The sequence below is a fragment of the Corvus moneduloides genome, chromosome 10 (assembly GCF_009650955.1).
Source record: "Corvus moneduloides isolate bCorMon1 chromosome 10, bCorMon1.pri, whole genome shotgun sequence".
Classification (NCBI taxonomy): Eukaryota; Metazoa; Chordata; class Aves; order Passeriformes; family Corvidae; genus Corvus; species Corvus moneduloides.
In genome coordinates this window covers 19,920,404-19,946,538 of record NC_045485.1, presented here as the reverse complement: position 1 = coordinate 19,946,538, position 26,135 = coordinate 19,920,404, and the positions used below count along the sequence as shown (strand labels likewise).

General features: G+C 39.3%; 1 protein-coding gene across 12 annotated transcripts in view; it reads left to right on the top strand.

The window, feature by feature from the left end:
• The first annotated feature begins 375 nt into the window (after positions 1-375).
• ATP11B (ATPase phospholipid transporting 11B (putative)) overlaps positions 376-26,135 on the top strand; it is a 65,506-nt gene continuing 39,746 nt past the window's right edge. For 3 of the 12 annotated variants that reach the window (XM_032120200.1, XM_032120194.1, XM_032120202.1), the window contains exons 1-8: positions 378-538; positions 15,386-15,502; positions 16,316-16,405; positions 19,342-19,422; positions 22,845-22,952; positions 23,105-23,233; positions 23,357-23,460; positions 24,690-24,737. In XM_032120200.1, the coding sequence (XP_031976091.1) occupies positions 512-538; positions 15,386-15,502; positions 16,316-16,405; positions 19,342-19,422; positions 22,845-22,952; positions 23,105-23,233; positions 23,357-23,460; positions 24,690-24,737 (704 nt within the window). In that variant the 5' untranslated portion in view covers positions 378-511. Of the gene's footprint in view, positions 539-15,385; positions 15,503-16,315; positions 16,406-19,341; positions 19,423-22,844; positions 22,953-23,104; positions 23,234-23,356; positions 23,461-24,689; positions 24,738-26,135 lie in introns of all 12 variants that reach the window. The other 9 variants (XM_032120193.1, XM_032120198.1, XM_032120201.1 and 6 more) reach the window with 6 other exon arrangements.

The following is a 26,135-nucleotide window of genomic DNA, read 5'->3' as shown; positions in this document are numbered from 1 at the left end:
GAAGTAGCTTCATCTGGGTAGAACAGGGGGCCCTCATACGCTGAAGCCCTGGCTGAGGACGCTGAGCGCTGACGGGCTGCGGCCGGAGCCCGTGTGGGGAGCTGCGATTTTGCCCGAGGAACACTCGGGCCCACGCACGGCTCTTGTGCCCGAGAAGCCGCACCGCGGGGCAGCGGAGCAGCCGGCCCACGGCAGCCCAGGCCCAGAGTAGGCGACGGCGGCTCCCCCCTCACGGCTCCAACGCTCACCCGGGCCCCTCTCCCCGCCCTGCCACGTCACTTCCCGGGGCGGCCGCAGCCGCCGGGTGTCAGCGGCCGTGCTGTGATGGCGGCGGCAGCCGCGGCTCGGGGCGCCGGCGGGGCTGTGCCGCTCCTGACTCGGCGTGGGCCCCGCGCCATGGGGAGCAGCCGCGGCGGGCGGCTGGCCTGAGGCGGCGGCGGCCACAGCGGAGGGAGGGCGCGGCACTGCCGAGGGAGCCCCGCTGCGGGGGCCGCGACCCGCTCCGCCGGGGATGCTGCGCTGGGTCCGGCAGCAGCTGGTAGGTGCCTCCCCTGCACCCCCCGCGCCCCGGGCAGGGCGGGCTCTCGGTTCGGCCCCGTCCCGATGGCGCTGCTCGGGCCGCGGGTCCGCGGAGGAAGCGGAGGAGCGGGGCCGGGGTGCGGAAGGGAGGAGAGTCCTTCCCCCCGCAGGGGCTGGGGAGACCCGCAGGCTGCACTTGGATCGTTATTGTCGGGTTTTTAATTTTTTTTTTTTCACCTGTATTCGAGGGTTTGGGTTGTTTCGGTTTTTTTGGCTTTTGGTTGGGTTTTTTGTGGGTTTTTTTTTTCCTCGAAACCCCCTTGGCACAGAGGACAGCGCGTTCCCTTACGTGCGGCCCCCGTTGGGAAGGGCTCCCCAAACTTCCCGGAGAAATGACGGTGCCTTTTTCCCTGGACCGACACTTCAGAGATTCGCAGCTTCTTCCTCCTTCCCGTTGCGAAATGTTTTAAGGCTTTTTCACCCGACGTGCGTCTCTCTCTTATTTCCCCGTACCTGAGCGCTTTGCAGCCGCTGCGTGCTGAGGATTTGAAAGTGAAAGAAATTGAAGGAAAACATCCGTGAAATGTTTTTGGCGGGGAAAACCACTTGAAAAAGGAGGCAGTGAGGGTGCCTGTCCCCTACACAGGCGCTGCTTGCTGTGCTGGGCTAGAGCGAGCAGGGGAAACCAGGCGGCTGTGGCTGTCACGTCTGTGCTGCTGTAGCAGGAAAGTACATTGAGTTTCACAATTTTGATTTAAACTATTGGCCGGCTTCCTGCCCGGACCGGCATTATCCCACTTGAATTTTCTCTGAGGGAGAAATTCTTTCTAAATGATGTATTTGTAAAATGACTTGTTCCATTCATTGGAGTTACTTTGCATCACGGATGTTGTCCAGGTTAGTGCAAGGGCTTACATTAGTTAGGTTTTCACATTTTAGTTGTTAAAGCTTCTGTCTCACGAATGATTTGTTTAATTTGTTGCATCACTTTTTACCAAAAAAAAAAAAAAAAAGATAAAAATTTTAGTGTTTTCTTTTTCCTCCTGTTTTTCCCTGACCTCGTTTCCCATGGCCCATAGATTTTCCCAGTTCTGTGTCTGAGGCAGAGTGCTTGTGGTGATGGTCTCAGTGGCAGCTTGACAGTGCTTGCTAGTTTGGTGTGACACCAAGAGTTACTGACCTGGAAATTAATTGCTCTGTTTGAGCTCTGACTGCACTCTTCTGTTCTGTTACAGTTGTACACTTGGTTTCTAGAAAAAAAGCCTGTTTGGTGTAATATAGCTGTCATTTTCCACTTGAAGGTGGCTTGAGGTTTGTGTGTGTGGTTTTTAAAGCAGCATTATGCTGTCGTCTGTAGAGTTTAGATTAGGACTGTATCAGTGCTAGCAATTCATGTATCAAACATGGTTGCTTTTTTCACTGCGAGTAGTACACTGACTAGCTTTCCAGAAATCTGTTTGCCCTTAATAGAAAGTAAAAGATAAGTGTATCAAAATGAGCAATAAACTTGGCAGTAGGAGGTTTTAGTGCTTCTAAAGGAAACTGGTGGAAAATGACTGTTTCAAACTCACAGTAGTCTTGACGGGGAAGAATTAGTGTAGTAGAAAAGCAGGACAATAAAAAGTCAAGATTCTTGGCAGACATTTAAATATGATACTGATGAGAAAAAATTATTGCAATGATATGTGTTTTGTGTGGTTTTTTTCTATTGACGTCACAGATGTTAATGGCTTGGTTGTTTCACAGCTCATAAAGATGAAAAATGGCCTAAGATAGGTATCACACTGCATGTTTCTTCCTAAAGACACTCAGACAGCTCATCCCTGTCTGTAATCACTGGTTTAACATAGATCCCACCATATGTTTGCTTGTTCACATGGCTGTGATGTTTAGGTTCTGAAAGAGAGTCAGAGGGCTAAAAACATGGGGAAAGATGCTGACAAAATAACCAGAATGAGTAGGAAGAGTGAGGTGTCAGAAATATTTGAATCAAAAGGTGCCAAAATCTGTGTCTGAGAGGAGAAGAGAAGAATGCGTAGGTTTGGATGCCTTTGGAACGTGCATTTGTACCTGTGCTTGATGTGGCAATGGGTTTTAAAAAAAGGGTCCTCATCCATACAGGAGGGTTGGAATCAGGCAAATACGTGGGAGTGATGTAAGGGGGATGTTGTAGTAATACAAAAGAAAATCGTTGGTGTGCAGAAATGCTGGAAAAGTAGTAAGGGATTGGGTAAAGGGGGAGGTACTCGTACTTTGCTGAAGGTGCTTTTAAGTAGTTATTAAGTACTCTCTGTATGAAACCAATGAATTGTTTTGCAACTTCTTGTTTGCTTAAGAGAACAGTATTTCATATACTAAGTGCTCATGAATGTATATGGCCTTGAGAACTTGCATTGTCAAGGGTTGTAAAGGCAACAGGGAAAATGAAGCAGGTGAACTTAAAGTAAGGAGAGGACCTAGTACAGAATTCAAACTATTTTCGCTAAGTTTTTAAAGTGGTGGCTTTGCTGTGCTTTGCTCTGTGAAGACCTGTGCATGCCTGTAGAGCTACAGAAAGGGATAGAAAGACATGAGCAGTCCTCTGAGGAGACATGCTGAGAATGTAAGACTTCCTTCATCCTTATTATCATCTTACAAGTCCGTAACAGTTTTTTAACTGAAGTATTAGATGTTTTTTAGTGATTTGTTGTATCTAAGAAACTGGTGACAGTAGTACAGCCTTCAGTGCCTATGTGGCACAAATCATCAGGTTGTTTGGTATCTTGGCCTTCAGTCTGGTTTTTTTGCTCAGAAACAATTCACACCATCCTAGAGAGACAGTTTTTCACTTTTTCTCCATCTGATGCTGCCTCATGCTAAATAAGCTGCATAGTAAGTCGTTAACTTTCTAGTTAATGTGATATTATAGTATGTAGTTAATAGTTGGAAGTACTTAGGTTTTAGTAATGAAAAAATATAGAGACAAATGGAGTTAGAATTCATGGCTTTGAGTAAAATGCCGTGACAAAAATAAGCTTTGGGCGGGAGAAATGTTTGGGTTCCAGCTCTGTTACCTTGAGAGCTCAGAGAGCAGTAGGCATGTGGATTTGGAGGGTTGCATAACGCCACAGGCACAGCCAGCTCTGCTTGAAAAAAGCAACCGGATCAACAACAGTTGATAGGAAGCATCATTAATATTCAGGAATAGCACAGTATGTTTTATTTGCATTTCCAGATATGATGGGTTAGACCTCATGGCTAATCTGTGTACCAAGTGCTATTGTGGCTCCCATGGTCGAGTTCGTGCCGTACCAACACAAAACGAGAGTACGGTGACATTTGTAACACCCAGGACTTTCTGTTCCACTTCTCATTTTGTGGGTTTATGACAGCGTTTGAGCTGTGCTGATGCCTGATAATGCACAGGGAGTTGCACAGGAGCTGTTGCAGTGCTATTAACAGAAAGTAATGACACCTTTGGCAGGGTGGTCTCTGAAAATTGTGGTAGAATGTACGTATGATTTTAGCTGCATAATTTTGAATTATTAGTCTTGTCAAGTGTAGAAGGGTCTCAGGATTTCTATTGCTGTTATGAGGAGTTTGAGCCTTTTGATCTGTTGTCTAGCTCAATGATGTACAGAGGATACTGCATAAAGAAAACCTAAGAGCTGCCTGCCTAGCCCCTCTTTTATAAATGACAATTCAAGACAAGTGCTGTGCTGGATTTGGCAGAGTATCTTTGCAGTTTAAGAACCTGAATGCTGTAGTGCACAACAGCTTTAATGCTGTGGAGAGCTGGGTATTTTGGCAAAGGCAGCTTTCTTACTTAACTGTAAATCAAAGATAAAATCTATTGATTAACTGTGAAACGTAGTTACCAGACTATTTTATTTATTTCATGGTTACAAGAAGGTTCAGATTGGGAGGGATGTCAGGAGTTTATCAAATCCAGAAGTTCTCCATAGGCTGCATTGAAGGGTGATCACCAGGAATGTTTTTGACTGTTCTGTGTAGGTAGTCCCTGTCACACCTCACATCCTCCACAGCCAGCCCTGTATCTGTAGGAGTGTTCTTCTTCATCTTCTAGATGTGTTCTAATGAAAAATTTCTACTAATAAGGGGATGTTCTCAAATAGATTAGCACTAGGGGATTGTGTGTCTGGGATGGTTTTTTTTCCCTTTCAGATACTGGTTACTGTTAAGATGTTCTGAGAGGACAGATGGTATTTTGTAATACCTTGCAGTTACTGGCATTCTGAACAAGGTGGACAGCGTTTACCTCATTGTTAGCACTGACAAATGTGTATTATTTTTACTTAATCATTTTACTGAATACAGTTACCTTTTTCTTTCCCCCCCAAAGAATTCCCTCTGTTTTCTGAATGCCAAAAGTACTTTAAACTAATCTAATGACAGAATCTTAGCTTCTGAAATCACCTTGCTAACCTGGAATACAATTTTCCCCCTTTTATTTGTCAATGAAGTGTCTTCCCCTTTCTGGTTAAAACTAAGTGGGTGCCTGTTATTTTATGCTAGGAAAATAAAAAATAAATGCTTATTTGCTCAGAAGAGTTCCTGTGGTTCAGAGTGCCCAGTTAATACCTTCTGAACTGTGCATGTTGGAACAGCCCAAAGGTTGCGTTGCTTTGCTAGAGCAGTTTGAGAGCTGGAGGTCAAGGACTCCCCTCCTGTAACTTAGTACAGGAGAAAATGTGGCCCGTTTTTTTTGCTAGAGATATTCTTTGATCTGCTGGACTAGTGCTCCCATGTGTTTGGGTCTTTTAACCTTATTTTCTCTTTGTATTCTGGGACTGCTGAGGGCTGATACATTTGCAGCACAATGTGTTCCAAAGCGTGCAGAACCTGGCCCTGTCTTCAGCCAGCTGTCTGCTCCAAATGGAGACATCCGTTGTGTCCTGTGTGTAATTCTTAAGTCTTACCTCATGAAAATTAAACTCTCAATCTCCATACCAAAACCTAATCAAACCAGTCTTGACACTGATTCTTTCAAAGACTTTAAAAGACATTTAAAAATGGGAAGATTGGTGTTGTCTGATGTGCTGCCTTGCTGTGAGACTTGGATATTCGACCTGTATTTTTTCCCATCCTCTTTTCTTTGTTTTCCTAGCCATGAGCTTTTTTAAGCAGCAAATTTTTGTTGTGCCATATTTCCACTTACCACTCAATAATAGGACTATTTAATTGACTGTATGATATTCCTGCACTAACAGGATCCTGCTCCCTTAATAACTTCTGTCTGCTTATGGGTTTTATGTGACTAAGAGAGAAGAGGGAAAAAAATAAGGGCGAAAAATAGAATTTTGTTGACAATGAGCAAAACTTATTTATGTTCTGGTCAGTAGGGAGTATCTGGTGGGATGGGTAGAAGGCTCTGTTTACTGCTCAGAGATTGTTTCTGTACTCTCAGTGGAAGATAAAATTAATAATCTAAGGCAAGTAAATATGTGCTGAATTTAATAACATTCAACATGTGCTTTGAATAACATTGGTATTGGTTTTTTTCTAGTTTTAAATGGGTTGGCTGACTTCATTAAATCTGACATTTGCTTTCCTCTGGGATGGAGAGACAAGTTATAAAAGAAAAATTTAACAATGTGTTTAAATTTCATTAAAAGCATCATGACTTGTGACTTTCACTGATGATCTGCTCTTGCTTTTAATTGACTGTATTGTGATGTGCTTAGTAGTTATGACTGGTTTTGTAACTATGTCACCAGGAAAAAGTTTACCTCTGAAAAAAATCCTTCAATTTCTAGCACTAAATCTGTTTGTTAAGCCAGCAGATAAGAACTGCAGCAAAATAGATGTGGCAAAGTGTCTCTGTAAATGCAAGGTCATATCTTCCAGCAAAACACAGGTGACATATTTGCAGCTTGACTATTTTTTTTAATACAAATGTCTTTCCACCTGCTGTTGAGAAAACCACTTAACATTACTACAGACCACGGTAGAAAAGATAGAAAGGAGGACTGAGAACTACACTGTGAGTTAAAAAACAAACCCCTGCAATTCCTTGGCCTCCCACATGCAGTGACTTAAGAGGATTTTTTTCCTTGTTTACTTTGAATAAAAATAAGTCTGGGAAAGGAGAACTTTCCTGTAAATGGGAAGGAGAGATAATGATGTAGACAAAAGGCAAACTGTTTGTTTTTATCCTGAAATGTTTTACTAGGGGAAGAGGTTTTGTATGGTTTATCCCCCAAAATACATGTTGTCATCTGTTGTTGCATTTCGTTACTCCTTTGCACGTTTTTGTGCTCCTTTGTGTGGTTGTGCACATTTTTGTAGACATTTACATGTCTGTTTGGAAAGGGAATTGCAACAAAATGGAAAGGAAGCTTAAGGTTTACCAAGCTTTAAGGATAGACTACTTTGTACACTTGTCTTGAAAGCAGGCATTCAACTGGCGCTTAGGTTATAAATCACGTTCGAAATGGAATTAGAACTAAAAATGCTTTTGGATGGATGCAGTAGACTCAAACTGTAATGTTTTACAGAGCAGGCTTTCTCAAGGCATGTTAAAAGGAAGAGCTAGACACTTCCAGCTATGAGCTAATTCTCTTCCTGTGAAATTTATTGAGCAGCCACTGTCAGCAATTGTCAGTATAATTTTGGCACACGTTTTGAAAAAGCCTTAAGATTTATTATTTAATGGTGATTTTGGGGGAAGATGCTTTTGGAAAGGATTTGTTGGGTTTTTTCCATGCTGAAAGAAAATGTGAATTAGACTCACAGCGCAGGAACTGATTGGCATAAGTAGCTATTGCCTACTAGAACAAATCCAAATATTGAAAACAGGGGTTTTCAATAATGGCTGTATGAGTACTCCAGAACAGGAGCCCTTCATGCTGGTGTAAAATACTTTTATAAATGATTCTTCAAAGCAGAGGGTAAACAGCATTTCATTTTAAGATAATAACGTATATAGAATGCCAGTATGTGAAGGAATGTATGATTGCTCTGTATTTTTCCTGTCATGGACTTGACAGATGTAATTTTTTTATGGTGAAATTGCTATCTACAAAATTTGAGCTGCTTTCTAGTTTTAAGAGAAAGTTCATAGCCTGTCACAGATTTGAATGCTTTATTTAATATTGAAAATATTCTATAAACCTACTTAACAAATGCAGGGAATGTACAGAAAGGATGCACTTGGGGGGTTCTTCTTCCAAGATACTATGTTCATTCAAGATATGTGGAGGATTTGTATATTAAATGTTTCATTTCTTGCATTGGTTCTGTATTTCTTAATGTGGCCTGTTTAATAGCTGCTATTTCTGTGATAGATTATTGCAGAATTGTAGTACTTTCCGTGTTCAATGTAGTTTATATATTTTGAGAAGTCTTCTGAAAAAGTGGCTTGTGATTTTTGAGCTCTCAATTCTTATTTTATAAAATGCGATGCCCTATGGTTGTCTCCTGATGGGTGTCTGAAGTCACCCTTCAGCTTTAAAAATCTTGCCTACTCTCCTTTTGTACACACCTGACAGGATGATGATATTGCAGATAAAGAAAACTTAATTGCTGGAGCCCACAAAGGAAAACTTTCAGTTCAGAAATTAGAACTGTGTGGTTGGAACTTCAAAAGCATCTTCATTTCCATGTTAGAGCAATGGGCTGCTTTGGGAGCAAATGGCAAAAGACCAAGCATTTTGGACCGCAGATACTGTCAAGCCTCAATGTCTCTTCAACTTCTTGGACTTTACATAAAGCATTTTTTTAAAAGAAAAAAGGAGTTAGAGAGCACTGACTGGCCTTGAAATGTAACTTGGGAGCCACTAGCCCTGCCTCTGGGATTGAGGCTTGCGTGTTAGAACCTAAATGTTAACTAAGTTTCTTCCTTCATTGGAGCTGAAGACACATTTATTGTAAAGTCTCTTTTCTTCCAAAAAGCATCTGAGCAAAAGTTATTGATGATCTGTGTGTCTGACAGGGAGGATCCTAAAATAAAGCAAGGACGAGGAATGTGTTACAGACATTTGGTTGGTTAAACACATTGAGGCAAGAGGATAAGCCCCATCCAACCTGGCCTTGAACACTTCCAGGAATAGAGCATCCACAGCTTCTCTGGGCAACCGTGCCAGGGCCTCAGCACCGTCACAGGAAAGAATTTCTTCCTTATATCTAATCCAAATCAGCCCTCTCTCAGTTAAAAGCCATTCTCCCTTGTCATATCACTACATGAACTTGTAAACAGTCCCTCCCTGGTTTTCTTGTAGGCCCTCTCTGGGTACTGGAAGGAAAACTGTGAATCTTGGCATTCTGTTGAAGACAGTCGTGAAAGAGCAGCTGTTACAAGGTCTTAGGCTTGTTTTATCATATGAAGTCCAAAATGGATTATGCTTTATAAATTCTGTGATTAGAATTGTAGAGGAGAGTAAGAAGCCATTTCCTTCATTGATGCAAGTTGGACTATTTTAGAGTTAAACAATTTACCTGAATCTCTATTCAAATCCTTTGCTGCTAACAAGAACTGGACATGCCATAGCAGTCTTTCAGAGTGCTGCATTAGAAAGCATAACTTGCCCGTTCAGCTCATTTTTCCTTTCTTATTTTATTGATGTTAATAGACCAGTATGTTTGGCATCAGTGACCTGAGCAGAGAAACTGGTGCAGGGCAGTATGTTAGCAGTGAACGAGGCCAGTTTACCTTGTTTGTTATGTTTGCAGATAAATAAAGAGAAGATAGGTGATTTTTTAAATTTTAAGTAGGGGTTTTTCCAGGTTATATTTGGTGGCCATCTTGACAAAATAGAATGTAACATAAGAACAACTTGAGCTCTATGTAACCAGGACTTTGTGGCGAGCACCAGTATGACTTTTCTTAATACAGTACTAGGCATATTTTAACTTTGTGAAAGGAAGGGTTATTGCCCCATGATTTCTCAGGCCTTGTTGCCTAGAGGGTGTGTTTTCACAAAATAATATGATCAGGTTATAGGTCTTTTAGGAGGTTACAACATGATTTATTATCAGATATTTTGAACAGCTGTAGATACAGTAAGTGGGAAGAGGAAGTTGCATGAGTAGTGCACAACTTTTAGTACAGTTTTATTTCTTTACTGCAGTGATATTTAAAAGGGGGGGAACGAATTGCATGGCACTGTGTACACATCAGAGTGCTTCAGCTGATTCACTATTTTAGTTGTTAGAGCAGTGTTTTAAATTGCTGTGAGAGGCTGTTTCTTCCTTCATGCTAACCTTTGATAAGGCAAATTCAGTTTGACTACTGCCCAGTTACGTGACTGAAAGAATTATTGGCTCACTGTATGGAGTACAAATTTACACAGACTTCTGAAAATGGGCGTGGAGTGTGAATAGATCATCTTATCTGACAGAGGGAAGAGTATTCTATGTATAGTCAGAAGAAAATCCAAAGCAAGAAAATCCATTTCCTCAAAACACCTTTAATCAAAATATATCTTGACAGCAGTGTAATAGCAGACTTTTGGGCTGTCTGCCAGGAAATGTGGTGTTCTGCTTCTGCAGCCACAATCAGTCAAGTCACTTCCCTAGGAGAAAGGGTTTCTGAGACCAAGTTTTCTTCTGTTTATTAGCTTTATTAAGTAGTATATGATATTCAGAAGGTTTTTGGGGGAACTGCTGCTTTTGTCTGTAGTGTTCAGTGTGGCTTTTGAAAGAAGGAAGAGGCTCTGAATGAGACTTCCTTCTTTCAAATCGCTTTCACTTTTCAGTAGTCACATAGCAGAAGTTCTTTTGGCAAATTTAAGTTTGGTTTTTCTTCCCCTCCCTTAAAAGCTGTGAGTAATGAATAAGAAACGCTGGGAGATGATACTAAAGTATACTGAGTTTATGCAAGTCATCAGCAAAAATCACCTGTCAGATGATTAATGATTATCAATGCACGTATTGCAAAGCTTGATAATGAGATTGATGTGTTGTTTGTTGGTCTCACGTCACTAATCCTTGCTGAAGGATTTGGATTTCTGCTAACTTAACAGTGCTGTAGAGTGGGGAGGGGGGCATTGGTGCACACTGACATGCATTAGTAGTGGTGTTGAAGTGCTAAGAGTCTTCAGTAGATTTGTATGTTATAGCAACAAGTTGACTGCAAAAGCGTTTTTGTCTTTTCTTTGTTTACACTTGCAGGTGTTAGGAGGATCTTTTTTGTAGTGCTGCTTCTCATGTGCTTCCTCTCTGATTTCCTGATTTGTTATCCGTGTTATTGAGGCTTCCTCAGCAGCAGTGTAAAACTCTTCTTTCACGGGGAAGCTTTTTATTATATGACCAATTGGTATGACATATTAAAAAAACTGGGGGAAAAAGATCTGTTTTCCTTACCTGATGGCTGATGGGCAGTTCTCCAAGTACAGTGGTTGAGATGCAGACAAAATGTAGGAAAGGGTTGTTTGGGGGTGGCTGTTGAATCCTGTTTCTTTCATGAAATACATTGCATAAAATTGCAGTCAAATATTTCTCCTCAGTTCCCCAGGATATGTTTTCTGTGCTGATTTAAAGGGGCCTGATTACTGCACAGAGAATGTCTAACTTTTAGAACAGTAATGAAATCATTGCTGAAGAAGTTCAGTAAAAATTACTTCGACTTTGCTTAGAGTAATTGAAATTTATAAAAAATGAAAACTATGAATCACTTCTTTCTTTCTTTTTTTAAAGGTTATTTTCATTTGTGCTTTATAAATCAGTTTGACTCGAGCATCTGTGTACTGTATGTAAGTGGTGTGCTTTTAGGCTATTTTCAAAACCAAAAGTTCATTTGGGTGCAGAATTTCTGCTGGGGAGGTGTGTATCAAAGATTAAATGAGGGCTGTATTCCAAGGGTAGATAATGCCTGGTTTGTGTTTATAAATCATCTGAAGGACTGAACTTTAGCCAATAAATCTGGATTTAATTTGCAACATGAAGGGGAGAAAATCAGGTCACTTCATCTTATGGTCAAGTTTTATTTAAAGGTGATTCATGTAATATATATGCCTGTAATATACCTGGTCAAGAAGCCTTAAATACCAGTTCTTATAATATATTCAGCATTATTTGTTTTGAAATCAGTCATCTGTGAACTTGGGTAGAAATAACTTCACTTGATAACTGCAGGAAAACTAACTTTTTTTTGGAAAGAGATTGGTGACAATCACTTCGCAAGACTCTAAGGTTTCTCTGCTCATGCTGTTTAGCTGCAGAAATCCTTTGACAAGGGCATGTTACCCTACTTTTGCAGCTAAGTTGGAGAATGACGTTAGAAAGAGAGAGAACTGTCTATTAAGTGAAATTAGGAAACAGTGTGCTTTCTGCACAGCTTTGCTGGCTGCATAGAATTACCATGGAAAATCCCTTTGCTGGGCAGAAATTTGGACTACAAATCAGTTTTGTGTCAGGAGCAGGCTCTGTGACCAGCCCCATAGTTAGAGAAGAGTTAAAGGCATTTCAGCTCTTTAATAATGAAGTTCAATTCCTGTGCAGAATTTTCCTTGGAGAGATGTGTAATTAAAATTTCTCTGGAAGATCTGCTTGGTTATGGTCTCATCAGCTAATTATGAGATGGCAGAGTTTTTAGCTAATTTCAAGTGATTTTTAGTAGTTATGGTCATAAAACTTAGGAAATACGAGTCTTGTTCCAAGCTCTGACACTCACTTCCCGCTGTGACTACAGTCAAGTCACTGAGGTTGTCAGGGATGTGTCCTTTTCCAACCACAGCTCTGACAACTGAAGGATTTTTGTCCCTGGCCTGCCTTGCATGTGCATTGTGATCTGCTGACTGCACAGCTTCTGTGCCTTCTCTGTGGCAAATGTCAACAAAACAGAATTAAATCTGTATAGACTGCAAATTCAAGCTCTTTTAGCTCCACAACTGCACCTGTAAACTGGTATGGCCTGAGATTCTGATTTATTTGGAAAATAGAGTTCTTGCTTTTAATCATCTGAGTCTGCTTCAGCAGAGGTATTCATTCTAATAGAAGTGCTTGTGCAGTGAGGCTGGAGTTGTACAGAGGTCTTTACTCTTCATCATGAAATGTCATCAAACTCATCAACCTTCAGGTGCTCAGAAAGTGGCCTAAAAAGAGCATATAAAAAAATCAGTGATATTCTAGTCACTCAGTAATCTTTGATTTATCTTTTAATAGCGTTCAGCAAGTGGCATGCAGGTTAGAATTTATCACTGTCAGAAAGAAGACTGCCACTTGTTTTCTTGCTCTTTGTGGTTTTTTTCCTTGCTTTACATCTGTTTGATTTCGAGTGGAATTTTTTCAGGCTGTAGAATCTGACTTTCCAAAGTGAGGATGTCTGGCATTTTGTAAGTGCCAGACATTTTCTGAGATGTAGAAGAGAGCTGTGTACGAAGTCTTATTAATTAGGTGTGCTTTTTCTTGCTTGCAAAACACTTTTATTTGTGGCATCTTTTGGATTGATTTAGAAATACTGTGTCACTAATGTCAGCTATCCAAAATGTTCTGCTACAAATGCTGTTCTCTTTGAATTTTGTGTCAGCAGTTAACAGGTACATTTTTTTTCATTTTCCTTTCATGATTGTATTTCTTTTCTTAAAGCTGTGAACAGTTCCTTGCATTTTGCTTTTGGTATCCTGTGTATTTTTTTTTCCATCCTTTCCCCTATCTGCTTTTTGTCTCCCTGCTCCAGTCTTTAAACAAGTTTTCACTCTGGAGCATGTGACTAGACCAGCCTTCCACTGCTTGTCATCTGAAGTTTATTCTCCTTCAAATCTCTTTGAAAAATCCCCCTTCCTTTCTTTCTCCCTTCATTATTCTGGACCTCTTTCTTTCTAAAGCAGAATGTTTCTGTAGTAATGATGCCAAACACAAACATTTGTATGTTTGAGAGGATTTTTTGATTATTCCTTTACTTTAAAATGACAGCATCTTGAATGTGAACATACCTAATGACCTGCATTAGAGATATTAATGGATTTAAAAAGTTGTTTGGTTTTACCAAGCATTTCTTATGTCAGTCATTGTACTCACTGTTCATCTTCCATAGTTAACTGGTGGAGTTATGTGAAGTGTCACTTTTTCATGAACAAACCTCTGAGCCTCATTTACAAGTGGAGCAACACAACTGCAAGTACATTTTCTTCACCTGCAGTAGTGGAATTGGTAATGCCCTTTCTAGCAAAGGACACCACCAGTTGTCCTTGCACTTGGCTTCGAAGAATAAGGAGATTGTGTAAACTCTGCAAGTTGGTTCTAAGATTAGGAATGTGTGTGATGCTGATGCTGGAATTCACCACTTTGCAGACAGTCATTGATTCCCAATCAAACAACTGTTCCAGATTTAATTCACTAATTTACTTCACGTCTTAAAGCTTTTTGCCTTTTACTTTAGTAGTTTTCTTGGCCTGTTATCTGAATTATTACTGTTTTGTTGTCTTTTGCCATCACCTGCTTCTCCGGGTCAGAAGGGAGGGTTCTGGTGAGTCATGTAGCCCCAGGAAAGGCTCAATTAAAGATAGACTTGAATGACCTAGATATAAACCCTTGTGTTACAGACATTGCAGCCTTCCCTCATGACTTATTTTGGTGCTGAATTATTCCTTTCCACAACAAAGGAATTTGTTTGCTTTCCAATACCCAGACATAAGTTTTCCTACCTGCAACTTAAGCCTACTTACTTTTGTTCTTCTTTGTCCTTCAAAGTAATGGAACAATCTTCTGTGTATCAGGAGATTTACTAGGACATCCCAAGTTTCCTCTTCTCTGGGCTAAATGACTCTAATTTGTGTGCTCTTTGCTTTTTAGATTGTTCAGCCTTGCATTATATGTCATGTTTTCAGGATCTCTTGGGGCTCATGTTCCACTCCTCTGGGTGTTGTCCAGTCAGTTCACAGTGCTTCAGCTGTGGCTCCCACTCCTCCTCCAGACTCCTCTGCACTGAAGGCCTTTTTCTCAGTGGGATCACATTGATGACTCATGTCTAGCCTGTGATCTGCTATAGCCTTTGACATTTTTCTACAAAATTCTTTTATGGGGTTTTATTCTCTTTTTCTAGATGCTGTTTCTTTGTGCTGGATCTTTGTGTTCTGTGCATCTGGTTGGTCAAGAATTTTCTCTTATTTGGTATTCTTGCAGTCCCAGGGTGGTGTCATCTGCAGGTTTAACACTTGTGTTCCACTTCAAGAGGGAGATGATGAAAACACTGACCATTAGACCTGAAACAGGGCTTTGATTCCCAGGAACCTCACTCAGATCATGTGTTTTGGCAGGAAATTATTGATAAGTATTTCTGAGTATGCTTTTTTTTTCCCCTATGAGTTTGCTTTCAGCATTGCCAGCATTTATGTATGAATTGGTGGTAATGGCAGGAAATTACATTTGAAGTGAGACAAAGTGTTAGTTCTTGGAGATAGAACTTGTTTGGAAAATTGCTGCTGTCTGGTCAGATGCATATGCTTTTGGCTTTTCTGTGGTGAGAATCTTTTCAAAGTCCAGTTACCACAGCATACTTGTATAGCTTGTATATTTTGACCTTTTATTTTTCTTAATAACGTGTTTTATTAGGGTTATCGTGAGCGTGACTGTGAGGTTTTGTAATTTGTTTATGTTTTCATCTCCATTTCTATTTCTTCCTTTTAAGTTTTGCAGGGCATCAAGTTTGCATGGTAGCAAGTGTTCTCTATCCTTCTTGAGATGGGAGTTTTTTCTTTCATTTTTTTTCAGAATGAGTACACAACCTCAAAATTTAGATTTCGGGTTTTTTTCCCCCAGTTCTTGAAAATTCTCTGGACACAGCAGACTTCCATTTTATACAATAATTTTCTTTGCATTTCAAAAACTACTGCTTGATATCTGAATGCCCTTTTCCACAGAATTTTACAAAACAGCAGTTAATAAAATTGACTTTCTTGATTATGTCTTTTTTTATTTTATGTTTTAGGGTTTTGACCCACCGCATCAAAGCGACACAAGAACTATTTATATAGCAAATCGTTTTCCCCAGCATGGCCATTATGTTCCTCAGAAGTTTGCAGACAACAGAATCATATCATCTAAGGTAAGGAATCAATTTGTCATGGCAAAACCACTTGATGTGTTACTTAGGAAGTCGTGTGGCAGATGTGCACATCTGTATTATGTCTAGTGGTGCATATACAGTATTCAAAATGAAACAAGCTCTGAACTGTTTTGATGGAAAAGCTAGGTTGCTTCATATGTGGTTTGTCTCATTCTTTCACCCTTCTTTCCTCAAAACTCAAGTACAGAGCAGTTAAGCAAGTTGGTCAGGCTTTCTGAAGAAAAGTAGTTTTTAAACCACTGTTGCCCAAACTACTTAAAAGGCAGGATGAAGCTGGTTATGAGGATTTTTAAAATAGCCAAGTTGAAAGCCAGTACTCTGCATAAAATAAATCAGCAGTGGACTGCAGTTGCGGATTCCCTCCCGGTGTGTCCTTGGATTGAAAGCAATAGAGCTGATGCTGGGGATGTGCCTTGTCGCTGTAGTGTTGGAGGGAATGTTACAGCTGCAGGAATTAATTTCTTCCCTCCTACCCAGGATACAAGCAGCCAAATGACTCCAGCTGCCCCTGTCCCAGTTGGAGGAAAACATTTTAAATTTGGCCTATAGAGGCAATGCAGTTGCTACCCTTACTTCCCTGCTAGCTGTACTTAAAACAGAGGAAATAAAAAGAAATCAACAAAAATTGGGTACAGAAGTTCTGTGTGGGAGAAGAGTAGGGTTTGGGGGAGGGGACTTGGGGAATGAGAAGGTTTAGGTTAGGAGAGTTCAAGGGGAGCGGAACTGAACTTCACTGAAAAATTGTACGTTGTGTCGTAATTATTCTTCTCTCTCTCCTTTTTTTCCCTTCAGTATACAGTGTGGAATTTTGTTCCAAAAAACTTATTTGAGCAGTTCAGAAGAGTAGCCAACTTTTATTTTCTCATTATATTTTTGGTTCAGGTAAGTTGAATAATACTCAGGAAATTGCAATTTTTGTTGTAAATTCTGCCACTGATTTTTGTTCTGTGAATTTAACTTCTCTACTTACATATTCTGTCTGTAAAAAGAACACATTTCCAGTTTCTCTAGGCAAAGAATATAACTTTAAAACTAATTATGTCCAAATTTAAGTATTATCCTTAGGTTTTATCTTCATGAATGCTAATGTATTTAAGTGCGCAGTTTCAAAGTCCATTGCACAGGGATTCAGTTGTCTGCCTCAGTACAACTTTAATCTCGTAAGTTAGTAATGAAATTCCAGATACCCTTCTTATTTTTGTGTCTTGCTTTTGTAAATCAACAGAGTATCATGATACAGTTCCAAGATCCTCAAATTCAATTTGTTCACATAAAATGAACACGCAGATGTTACAGCTAAAATTGATAGTTTGCCAGTTTTGAAGATCTCAGTTAGTGCTGTTATTGTTACAGTTTATGTTAGAAATATTGCTGTGGCTATTGTAGCAGACCGTACTTCTTTTAATTAAAAACATCCACAAGTAGATTAGGAGAGTCTGAAAATTTTTTGTGATCATTGCCCCTCCAGTTCTGTAATCTACCTGAATTCTGTGGAGCTATTGCAGGCTTAGTAGGTGAAGGATAAGTGGGAGAAGGGTTCAGAGGAGAGATAGTAACTTTTGAAAGACTGATTAATACCTGAGGCAGAGGCAAGATTTTGGGCTACACAAACTTTTCTTTCGTTATAAAATAGAATGTTTTGAATACGTAGAGCCCTCCACAGTGATTCACCAACATTTAGAGTGTGCATCTCGTCTGACAAAGAATGGGGAGAGTGAAGAGTTCATAAAATTTGTCTTTGATTGTGTAAGGTGTCAGTATCAGGGCCACATCTGCAACTTTTAATCCATTGCCTCCTGTGTCACTTGATCTTGTTTTTTCACATTTAGAAAGAAGGACATTTGTTGGCTAAAAATTCCTGTGCTGGACTAAAGTCATACAGTTCTAACTTAGGCTGACAAAGTGTGTTGTCCACCACATCTACCTAGTTAAGAATATGGACTGTGTCATTCCTGTTGCAATGTTTCATGCTGTTTAACATATTGCAGCATGAGGAAGATGGGAACATGCTGAAGATGGAACATAAATGTTAGTAAAGTAACCACAGGCAGCGTGGCTTTTATTTCTTTTTAATGCAGATTTACCTCTTTAGTTCGATGTGGTGTCACAGTTTTTTCAAACTGTTGCCTTTTGGTAGTATCTAAATGTGACATCTGTGAACAAATAAGGATCTAAGGGCATAAATTCTGTTCTGAGTGTAATCCTCTCCTCTCAGTTTGTGTCAATTTCCCATACATGTGGATGCCCTCACATGTATGGGAAATGTCTTGTCTGTCTGCTTTCTTGGAAAGAGAACAGCACAAAAGCTGCAGTCAGTTTTGTTCCTTTGTTAGAATGGAATTCTGTTTTTATTCAAATCCCTTTTGGAAGTTCATTAATATCAATTTTTTTTTCTTTTTATAAGACAAAGGTGCCCTTTAAAGCTGACCACCATGGTACCTTCCCTATCCTATGAATCTCGTGTGGCCAACATGCAGTGTCTTTCATTTCCACCTTTTCCACTGGGGATGGCAGAGCTGGGGCAGGGTCTCGTTGTGTGATTTCAACTTGCTGCACAGTCCAGTCCACATTGTTCACCACACATGTGCATGCCCAAAGCAAGGTGACAGACTGCATTTTGGTGACACGAGGTGTGTGTGATGGATGTGTGTCCAGCTGTGTGGCAGGCAGAGGATCATGGTGTCCTGGTGGACAAGGCAAAGTCAGCAGGCTGGCATGACAATTCCAGTAGCACAGAACCTGCTTCATTTTCATATATAACCTTCTCTTGAGAAAGAATGAGAGAGTATAGATGGCAGAAATTTCATGATTAATCCTATCCAGCCAAAAATCAGATGCTTTTGGTATGAGTTTTCTTGGTCAATATGCTGCCAAGCTGAAATTGAAGTGCTACAGTTAAAGAACAGACAGTATTGCAGGCTAGATCTCATTTTTGTTGTGTTCTATAAATCATCTGTGAAAGAAACCAACCAAAAACCTCATGTGTGCATTATAAAGTGGCATAATCTGTTTTGTTTGTGAGGTTCTTCCTCTGTTAACAGAGTAAACTTCATGTATGACTTTTCTTTTCTTCTTTAATGATTCCCAAAGCAATGCCATAAGTCTCAGGTAAAGTGAATCAAATCAATGTCTGTGGTTTTGAATAGTTCTTGTGTATATTTCCTTTTCAGCACTTGACCATGTTGATTTTTTCCTGCAGCAGAGGAGAACCACTAACATCCCCCCACATACAGAACCTTAGTGTGTACACTGCACTTTTGGCATGCCAGCAATAATAGCACAAACTGTAAAAACTGCATGTTAACTTGGGGCAACCAGAAAGATGCAGTCTAAAAAAAAGTGTTTTCTAATATCTAAACCATTAGAAATTACTGTTCTTAGCTTTATTTTTACTTCTAAATGTAATGATGATGTTATACGCTACATGGCTGGTAGGCAGTAGATCATATAGAATGTTGAAACAGCTTCATGAAATGTAGATTTCTTTCCTTTGTAATATACTTTTGAATTCATTTTTGTAGGATGAAATTATACCTTCTTCTAGTAAGGACCCTTAAAATTGTCACATGCTTTACAAATGTGCCTAAGGCTGCTCTGTGCTCTAAAACATTTATTTGCATCATTATTGACGTATTATTTAGCTGTCAGAAACTGAATTTTGCTCGAGAAAATCAGCAGGAAATGTAAAAATACAGGTTATAATGAAGAGTTTGGAAAATAGTTGTCATCTTGCTTCATTTGGCTTTTTGGGGGTTTTTTTGAAAGTACAATTGTAAAAATAAAATTTGGGCTAATTTTCACATTTTCTTTTCTTTTAGCTCATGATAGATACCCCTACCAGTCCTATTACCAGTGGATTGCCATTATTCTTTGTCATAACTGTGACAGCCATAAAACAGGTAAAGGGGAAAAATCTCGTGGCATGAAGTCCTACTAAAGTAAAGTTACTTCAGTAAAAGAGTCTGACCAGGATAGTATTTAGCTACTAAAAATATATAAAAATTGTGTCATTTTTAGAAACTTTTGTATTTAATATTCCCAGTTAGATGCTTGAGCTTCAGCATTTGGTTGGTTGTCAAGCACTCAATGACTCACTGCAGTACCCTAAAATGGACAGTGGATGACTGTCAGGCAGCATTTTTGTCTAAACATTGCATGTCACTTGTTATCAGACCTTTTCTGAAAGCTCCTCACTTATTCCTTTGTCACACCTCGCTGCCTGTTAGAACCAGTCCTCCCACATCACACCCCGAGAGCGGAGCTTGGGCAGATGAAGCAGTAGTGCAGGGTGTGTTTGTCGGTAGTTAAAAGGCAAGTTTTGCCCCAAGGGGAATGTTTCATGGTGTAAAATGTGTTTTAACTGTGATCCTGTACCAGGTAGAAGCTCTGTTTAGAAAGCTCCTGGTCTTCTTTGGTTGCATAAAACATTTGAGAGTGTCTCATAGCACTTGAGATAAAAATCTTCTGAGTTTAACAGAAATCTTGTTCAAGCACTGTATTACATCCTACTGGGACCTAGAGCCTCTGGAATCAGAATATAAAAATAAAAGAAAAGAAAAAGAAAAACAAAGTCTTCTGTTTTCTTTATGCCCTTAAAGCAAGAAGAGAAAGAAGCAAGCTCATAAATAAAGAAGTGATGTGGGTAAAAATTATAATCTCTTCTGCAGGGAGGTAATTTTCAGGAGCTGTCCTCTTCAAGGGGTTTGACAGTGCTGTCGGGAATAAATGCAGCCCTGCAACGGAAAAATAAGCAGGAGACTGTTTCAGAGCTGTAACTGGAATTTCAATTTGCCTTCTGTGCCAGAAAGACCCAAAGCCACCCAGAAATAGGGCAAAAAGTAAAAATATTTCTAGCTTTCAAGCAGATAGAAAGGTGTCCAGGACAGAGTGGTTCTTAATGCTGGAGTAATATTTGGACTAACATTTCATCTTGTTGCTGTGCAATTTGTGTATGTAGAGTGCCCTAATCCTATTCAATTGCAGTTGTTACTATCACCCCCCAAAAAATCACATGTTCAAGAGCTACAGTCATAAGTAGGAAATGGATAATAAAGCTGTGTGAACGAAAAGAGATTATGAAACAGAGTTATAAATATTAGATCACTTTTTCCAGAAAGAAGTTAGACTTGTGTAAGTCTAAAATAGTCCAAAATAATCTTAACACCACCTTGCTTCCAGATGCCCAATCTTATATTGGGAAATTTAAGTATCTTATCATCAATTGCAAAGAACAGAGATTCTGTCATTCCTTCTGGAAGCTTCGAATCATTCATTACTTGCCAGACATCAAGAGATTTTCTGGCTGTCTCAGTATCTCTGCAAGGACTATTGGAATCACCTAAACTGATCGAATGGACTCTCATGTTTCCCCTACCTGCTGCAAAGGAGGCAAGCAATATTTGCAGGCTGTTATCTTGAAGGGACAATGAATTGTGCTATTTCCAACAAGCAGCCCTCAGACAAGGGAGAAAGATAAATTTGTTGGAGTGCAGAGGGAAAAATCCCCAGTATTGCATCAAAATCAGTTCCCATTTTCTCTAAACCAGAAGTGTAATAGGAAGCAGATTTTAAGGAAAGAACCCCATTTTGAAAGCTATGGGGCACTGGTTCTATACAAAGTTACATCAGGATAAATGTTAAACTATAATGTAGTATTCTCTCAAAAGATGAAGGGGAAAAATAGAAGCATTAATCATACGAAGGGTTGAGAAGCTTCGCAGTGGATGGAAAAACTCCCTTGCCTTCCAGAAGACCAGTGAATGTGGCACCTCTGGCAAACCTCAGGACTCAGCCTTATTTTAATCTCAGACAAGGAGACAGAACTTTTTCTACTTGGAAGTGTAACTGCACCTAGGTCAGAAGAAGGACATACAGGACTGCAAAGTGATGCAGCTCGTGCTGTGTCATTTTGTCTGTCTTGTTAGCCAGAGCACTTTCCTCCTTATGCCTATGAAGATCTGTATGCAGTCCTCCAAGGAGTTCAAAGTTACCAAATAAATAAAAACAAAACAAAAAGTTAAAAAAAAAAATCCCAAGCCAAAATACAACAAAATAAAGGTATTTCCCAAGAAACTTTAGGAAACTTAGTCCATTTTAGTAAGTTTTTTAGGTATTTAGCTGATGGATCATAGATGCTTACTTGGCTGCCAGGTAAATTATAAACAACTACTTTGCAGGTTTTGATTAACTATAGACCTAAACTGAGAATGACTGGTAGTATAAAATGCAGAACTTTTCTCAATTACATTGATGCAGTTACTTAAGCAGGACTTAAGAATATAATTTAATCAAGGGATTTTAATCTTTAGTCTCTTTCCATGCAAGTAAGCAACATTCCCTGTATTCCTCTTGCATCTTTCTTTTCCACAGTATTTTTCCAGTGTTTTCAGGTGAGGCTAAGGAACTCTCAAAAACGCTGCAGTAGGTAAATTTGGGGGGAATTTGAACTGACCACACTAAGTTGGCTCTTAAGAATTCCCTGGTGTGAGGTGTCACCCTTGTGTTGGAGGCAGGAGGTGTCAGGTGGAGAAAGCGCTGAAATCTGTACTTTCTAAAGAAAGGTGATTTTCAGTTCTTTGCCAAATGCCCACATTGTTCAGCTGTTCAGGTTTGTGAGACAAATGCCCCAAGGTTACTGGATGTTAGTTAAATCCTTGTTTTCTTCTGTCAGTCACCTTAACAAGGAGCTGTAGGTACTGACTCCTGCTTTTTCATTCTGCTTAGGAAGGATTCTTAAAAGAGTCATACTTAGGGACTGTAGGATTCTGATGTCCCAGTAAAAGAAAGCTGCTTAGTTTATCAGTTAAAAGCTCGGTTGCTGCAGACTGTTCCATTAGGAGTCAAAAAGAACAAAAATCTTCTCAGTCATCTTCTCTTAGTGGACAGAGCTGATGTGTCAACAGCACGTCACACAAAATTGAATCTTGAGATTTTGTGCATAGGCTGTGGCAGTAACTTATAAGAGATGCTATATGGTATGAATCCATATAGATCAAAGATTTATTGAGGGCTTGGTCAGAAAATGTCACTGCCTGTTTGTTTAAGAGAGCATGGACTGCCTGTTTGTTTAAGAGAGCATGGGACTATTAAGTTTCTTCACCACTTCTGCTGCTTTATTTGCCTTTACTTGTTTGTGTGAAGTGACAAGATTAAGGGGTTTACCAGGTTCTTGAGTAACAGCTGGAACAGAAACTCAAGAGAAGTTAAGAACTATATTGAGACAATGTGGGAAGTAGTTTGAACACATTTTCTTAGAATATTAAATTTAGTCTATTTTTTAGTTTTCTTGCTTAAAAAGTAGATTTTTGTGTGTTTTCCACAGGGCTATGAAGACTGGCTACGACATAAAGCAGACAATGAAGTCAATGGTGCTCCAGTTTATGTTGTTCGAAGTGGTGGCCTTGTGAAAACCAGATCTAAAAACATTCGGGTATGTGGCTGAAGGACAAATTAAAGTGTTTTTATCACACAGCTAAAGCTCTTGTTTTATTGCTAACCACTGTGGTTTGGTAACAATTCTGAAATGAATTCTGCTCTTTAAACCTCTCTTTGTATCTTTCCGATCTATGTTCACTTTGTTAGGTGGGGGACATTGTCAGAGTAGCCAAAGATGAGACTTTCCCTGTTGATCTGGTGCTCCTGTCATCTGACCGAGTTGATGGTTCATGCCATGTTACCACTGCAAGTTTGGATGGAGAGACCAATCTTAAGGTCTGGGTTCTTCTATGAAATAAAATGTAGTAAATTTGTGGTGCCATTTTTCGTTCAGCCTGTTGAAATACCCACCCTGCTGCCTGGTAGTCCTGTATTAACCCAATGGGCACTGTTTTACAGACACACGTTGCAGTCCCAGAAACAGCAGTGCTGCAATCTGTTGCCAACCTGGACAAACTGGTAGCTGTTATAGAATGTCAGCAGCCAGAAGCAGATCTATACAGGTATCACTTTATTGGTAAATATTTTGAAATTAAATCAGAAGGAGGTGTTTAATACTGAGAATGTTACAGGTCTTGCTAGGATTAAAATAGCTTCAGACATCTGCTTGAATTTCAGGTTTTAATAATCAGCTTGTGTTTATACATACGTGCTTACTGAAAGTTGTAAGTGACAAGTTAAATTTGAGTACTTGAGTAGTAAACCAGACATTATAATATTTATCTTTTTTTAGTTTAATTATGTACCTTTCAGTTCTAATCAGTACACTTATTTCTAGATTTTAAAGAATTAAATGGCCTACAGTTCGAGGAGGGTGAAGAAAGTTGTATAAGGTCCTGCCAGGAGATTTCAATATTATATAGGATATTTTTAAAGTGGAATTCACTCAAGTCTAATTCTAAGGATATGTGTTGGTCATATTTATTTTACATATGCTCCAGAGAAGATTTGAACTCTATTCTTCGACCAGCAAAACCTTAGATTAAAAACAGGCATATGTGTTTGTGTGCTTTAACATCAGCAACCAATGTCATAGACTCTCTAAAACAGCGTTGTGGGTAGCAGAAGTTGAATTCCCATCCAAGTCTCTTCTGAATTGTATAATGGAAAATGGTAGCTATGAAGTAGTTTTTAAAATCCGAGTATATCATAGCAGCTGTTCTTAAGAAGCTTGGAGATCTTTGAGAAATACTAAGTCTTTTAAAACTAAGATACTTAGTTTGAACAGATGTTCAAATATTTGATATTTAGCAAATTAAGGTACAATCACTATGGTGATTGTACTATATGTACAATCACAATTATGTCCCTGTTTGTAGCTGGGTCATGCTAAATATGCACATGTCAGATTTTTAAATGCATAGTAGATTTGCTTTATTAAATGAAAGTTACTATTTCTCGTGGGTAATATTCAAACTTATATTATTTGAGGAATTATTTCTTACTGAATCATCAAGAAGTCACAATCTGTTTTAAATGAATATAATCTTTTGTGGTAATTAATCAGAGTTAATAAGCTTTCTCAAATGACTATTTCTTTGAGGGATAAATGTTTCTGTTGCTAAATGCCTCTTGTAAAATTATTGCCAGTTTTGCCATATTGGTTTAGTTTGTTAATAAAAGTTGATTTATTTTTTACTTGTGAACCATTAAGGACTTTTTTGTAAATATAGAGAAGGTTTTTGCATTTTTGAGTCTTCATGTATTTCTAAGACATGTCCATCTTTCATAGATTTGTTGGAAGAATAACTGTAAGTCAACAAGCTGAAGAAATAGTACGGTGAGTAAAATTGTATAAGATGATTGTTTAGAACACGTGGAGGTGGTTAAAATCTTGACCATCACAAGAGTTACTGTTGAATATATGAAAGGAGAGGTATTTTTACTAAAAGTATCAGTTGCAGCTGCATACTTCAGATGGAGATGAGAAAAAATGAGCGAAATAAGTCATTACTACCCAGTTTTTCAGATTTAATACAAGAGTTCTGGAAAGCTTGACTGTCGTGAAGCGGGTAATTTTTAGTCACTGCTTATCATGTGGTAGCTTTGTTGTTATTTGTTAATTAAAGCATTTATTGATCTGGAACAATTTCCACTGACATATTACGTAGACTACAACAGATCCCCTGTTGTCACAGGCACTGAGAAGTTTTTGCAGTTGAAATCCCTAGGAAATTCCTGGTTTAACAAAGCCTCTGCTGCAAATTTGTAGTTTTTAGTATCTATTTCAAACTACAGCTGGACTGTGCAGGTAAGTGCTTACATCTGTCACAGACAACACAACTGTGTGCACATAATCATGTGCTCACCACCTTTCCTTGTGAAGTCACAGCAAGTAACAAACACATGTGCAAATATAAAAACAAAGATGTGAAGCCATTTGCAGACTTCCATGTGGACTTCCTGGAAAGATTTCTAATTGCTGTGGGTTGGTCCCAGCTACCAGCCAGGCATCCACACAGCTGCTCATTCAATTCCCCCCACCACAACAGGATAGGAGAGAAAACAGGAAGAACAGGATTGAGAATGATCATGGTTTGAAATAAAGACATAGAAATCACTCACAAGAAGTTACCAAATTTTCAGAAATATTTAGCGTTCAAAATCAGTTATTTTATCTTGAGAGTTGTTGATTGTCCAGCTTCCAAAAAACTTTGTCACCTCTTCTGAAAAGGTGAAGTGCTTGTTCACAGAAACGGGTAAATCTGTTCCAGTTCTTTCACTCCTGTCATGTCCAAAATGTTATCTTTTACACTATTTTTTTTTTTTTTTGGTGATATTTCTACTTGAGTATTAAAAGAGTACTGCTTTCCATGTGATATGTGCCTTCAGTCTGAGGACCTGAATGTGTGTCAGTCTGAGGCTGGCAAACATCTGTCAACTTTAGATGGGAGTGACATGGAGTTCAGAGTAAATTGAGGAGTTTTCAGTGGTTTTGCAAGAAATATGGGGAGTGTAGAAGCCAGGTCACTTGGCCCCAAGTTCAGTGGCTTAGTCACCCTCACCAAAAAACCCCACCCATGGCACCCCAAAAAACCCACACAGCTGTTTGCTAAGGTCACTGTATGTGCTACTTCACTTAGAGCTTTTTAGAATTCAGTACTGCTGAGCTTCACAGGCTCAGCTTTGGGATGATCTATTAAAAAATGATTCAGTTGACAACGTAAAACAGAGCTGG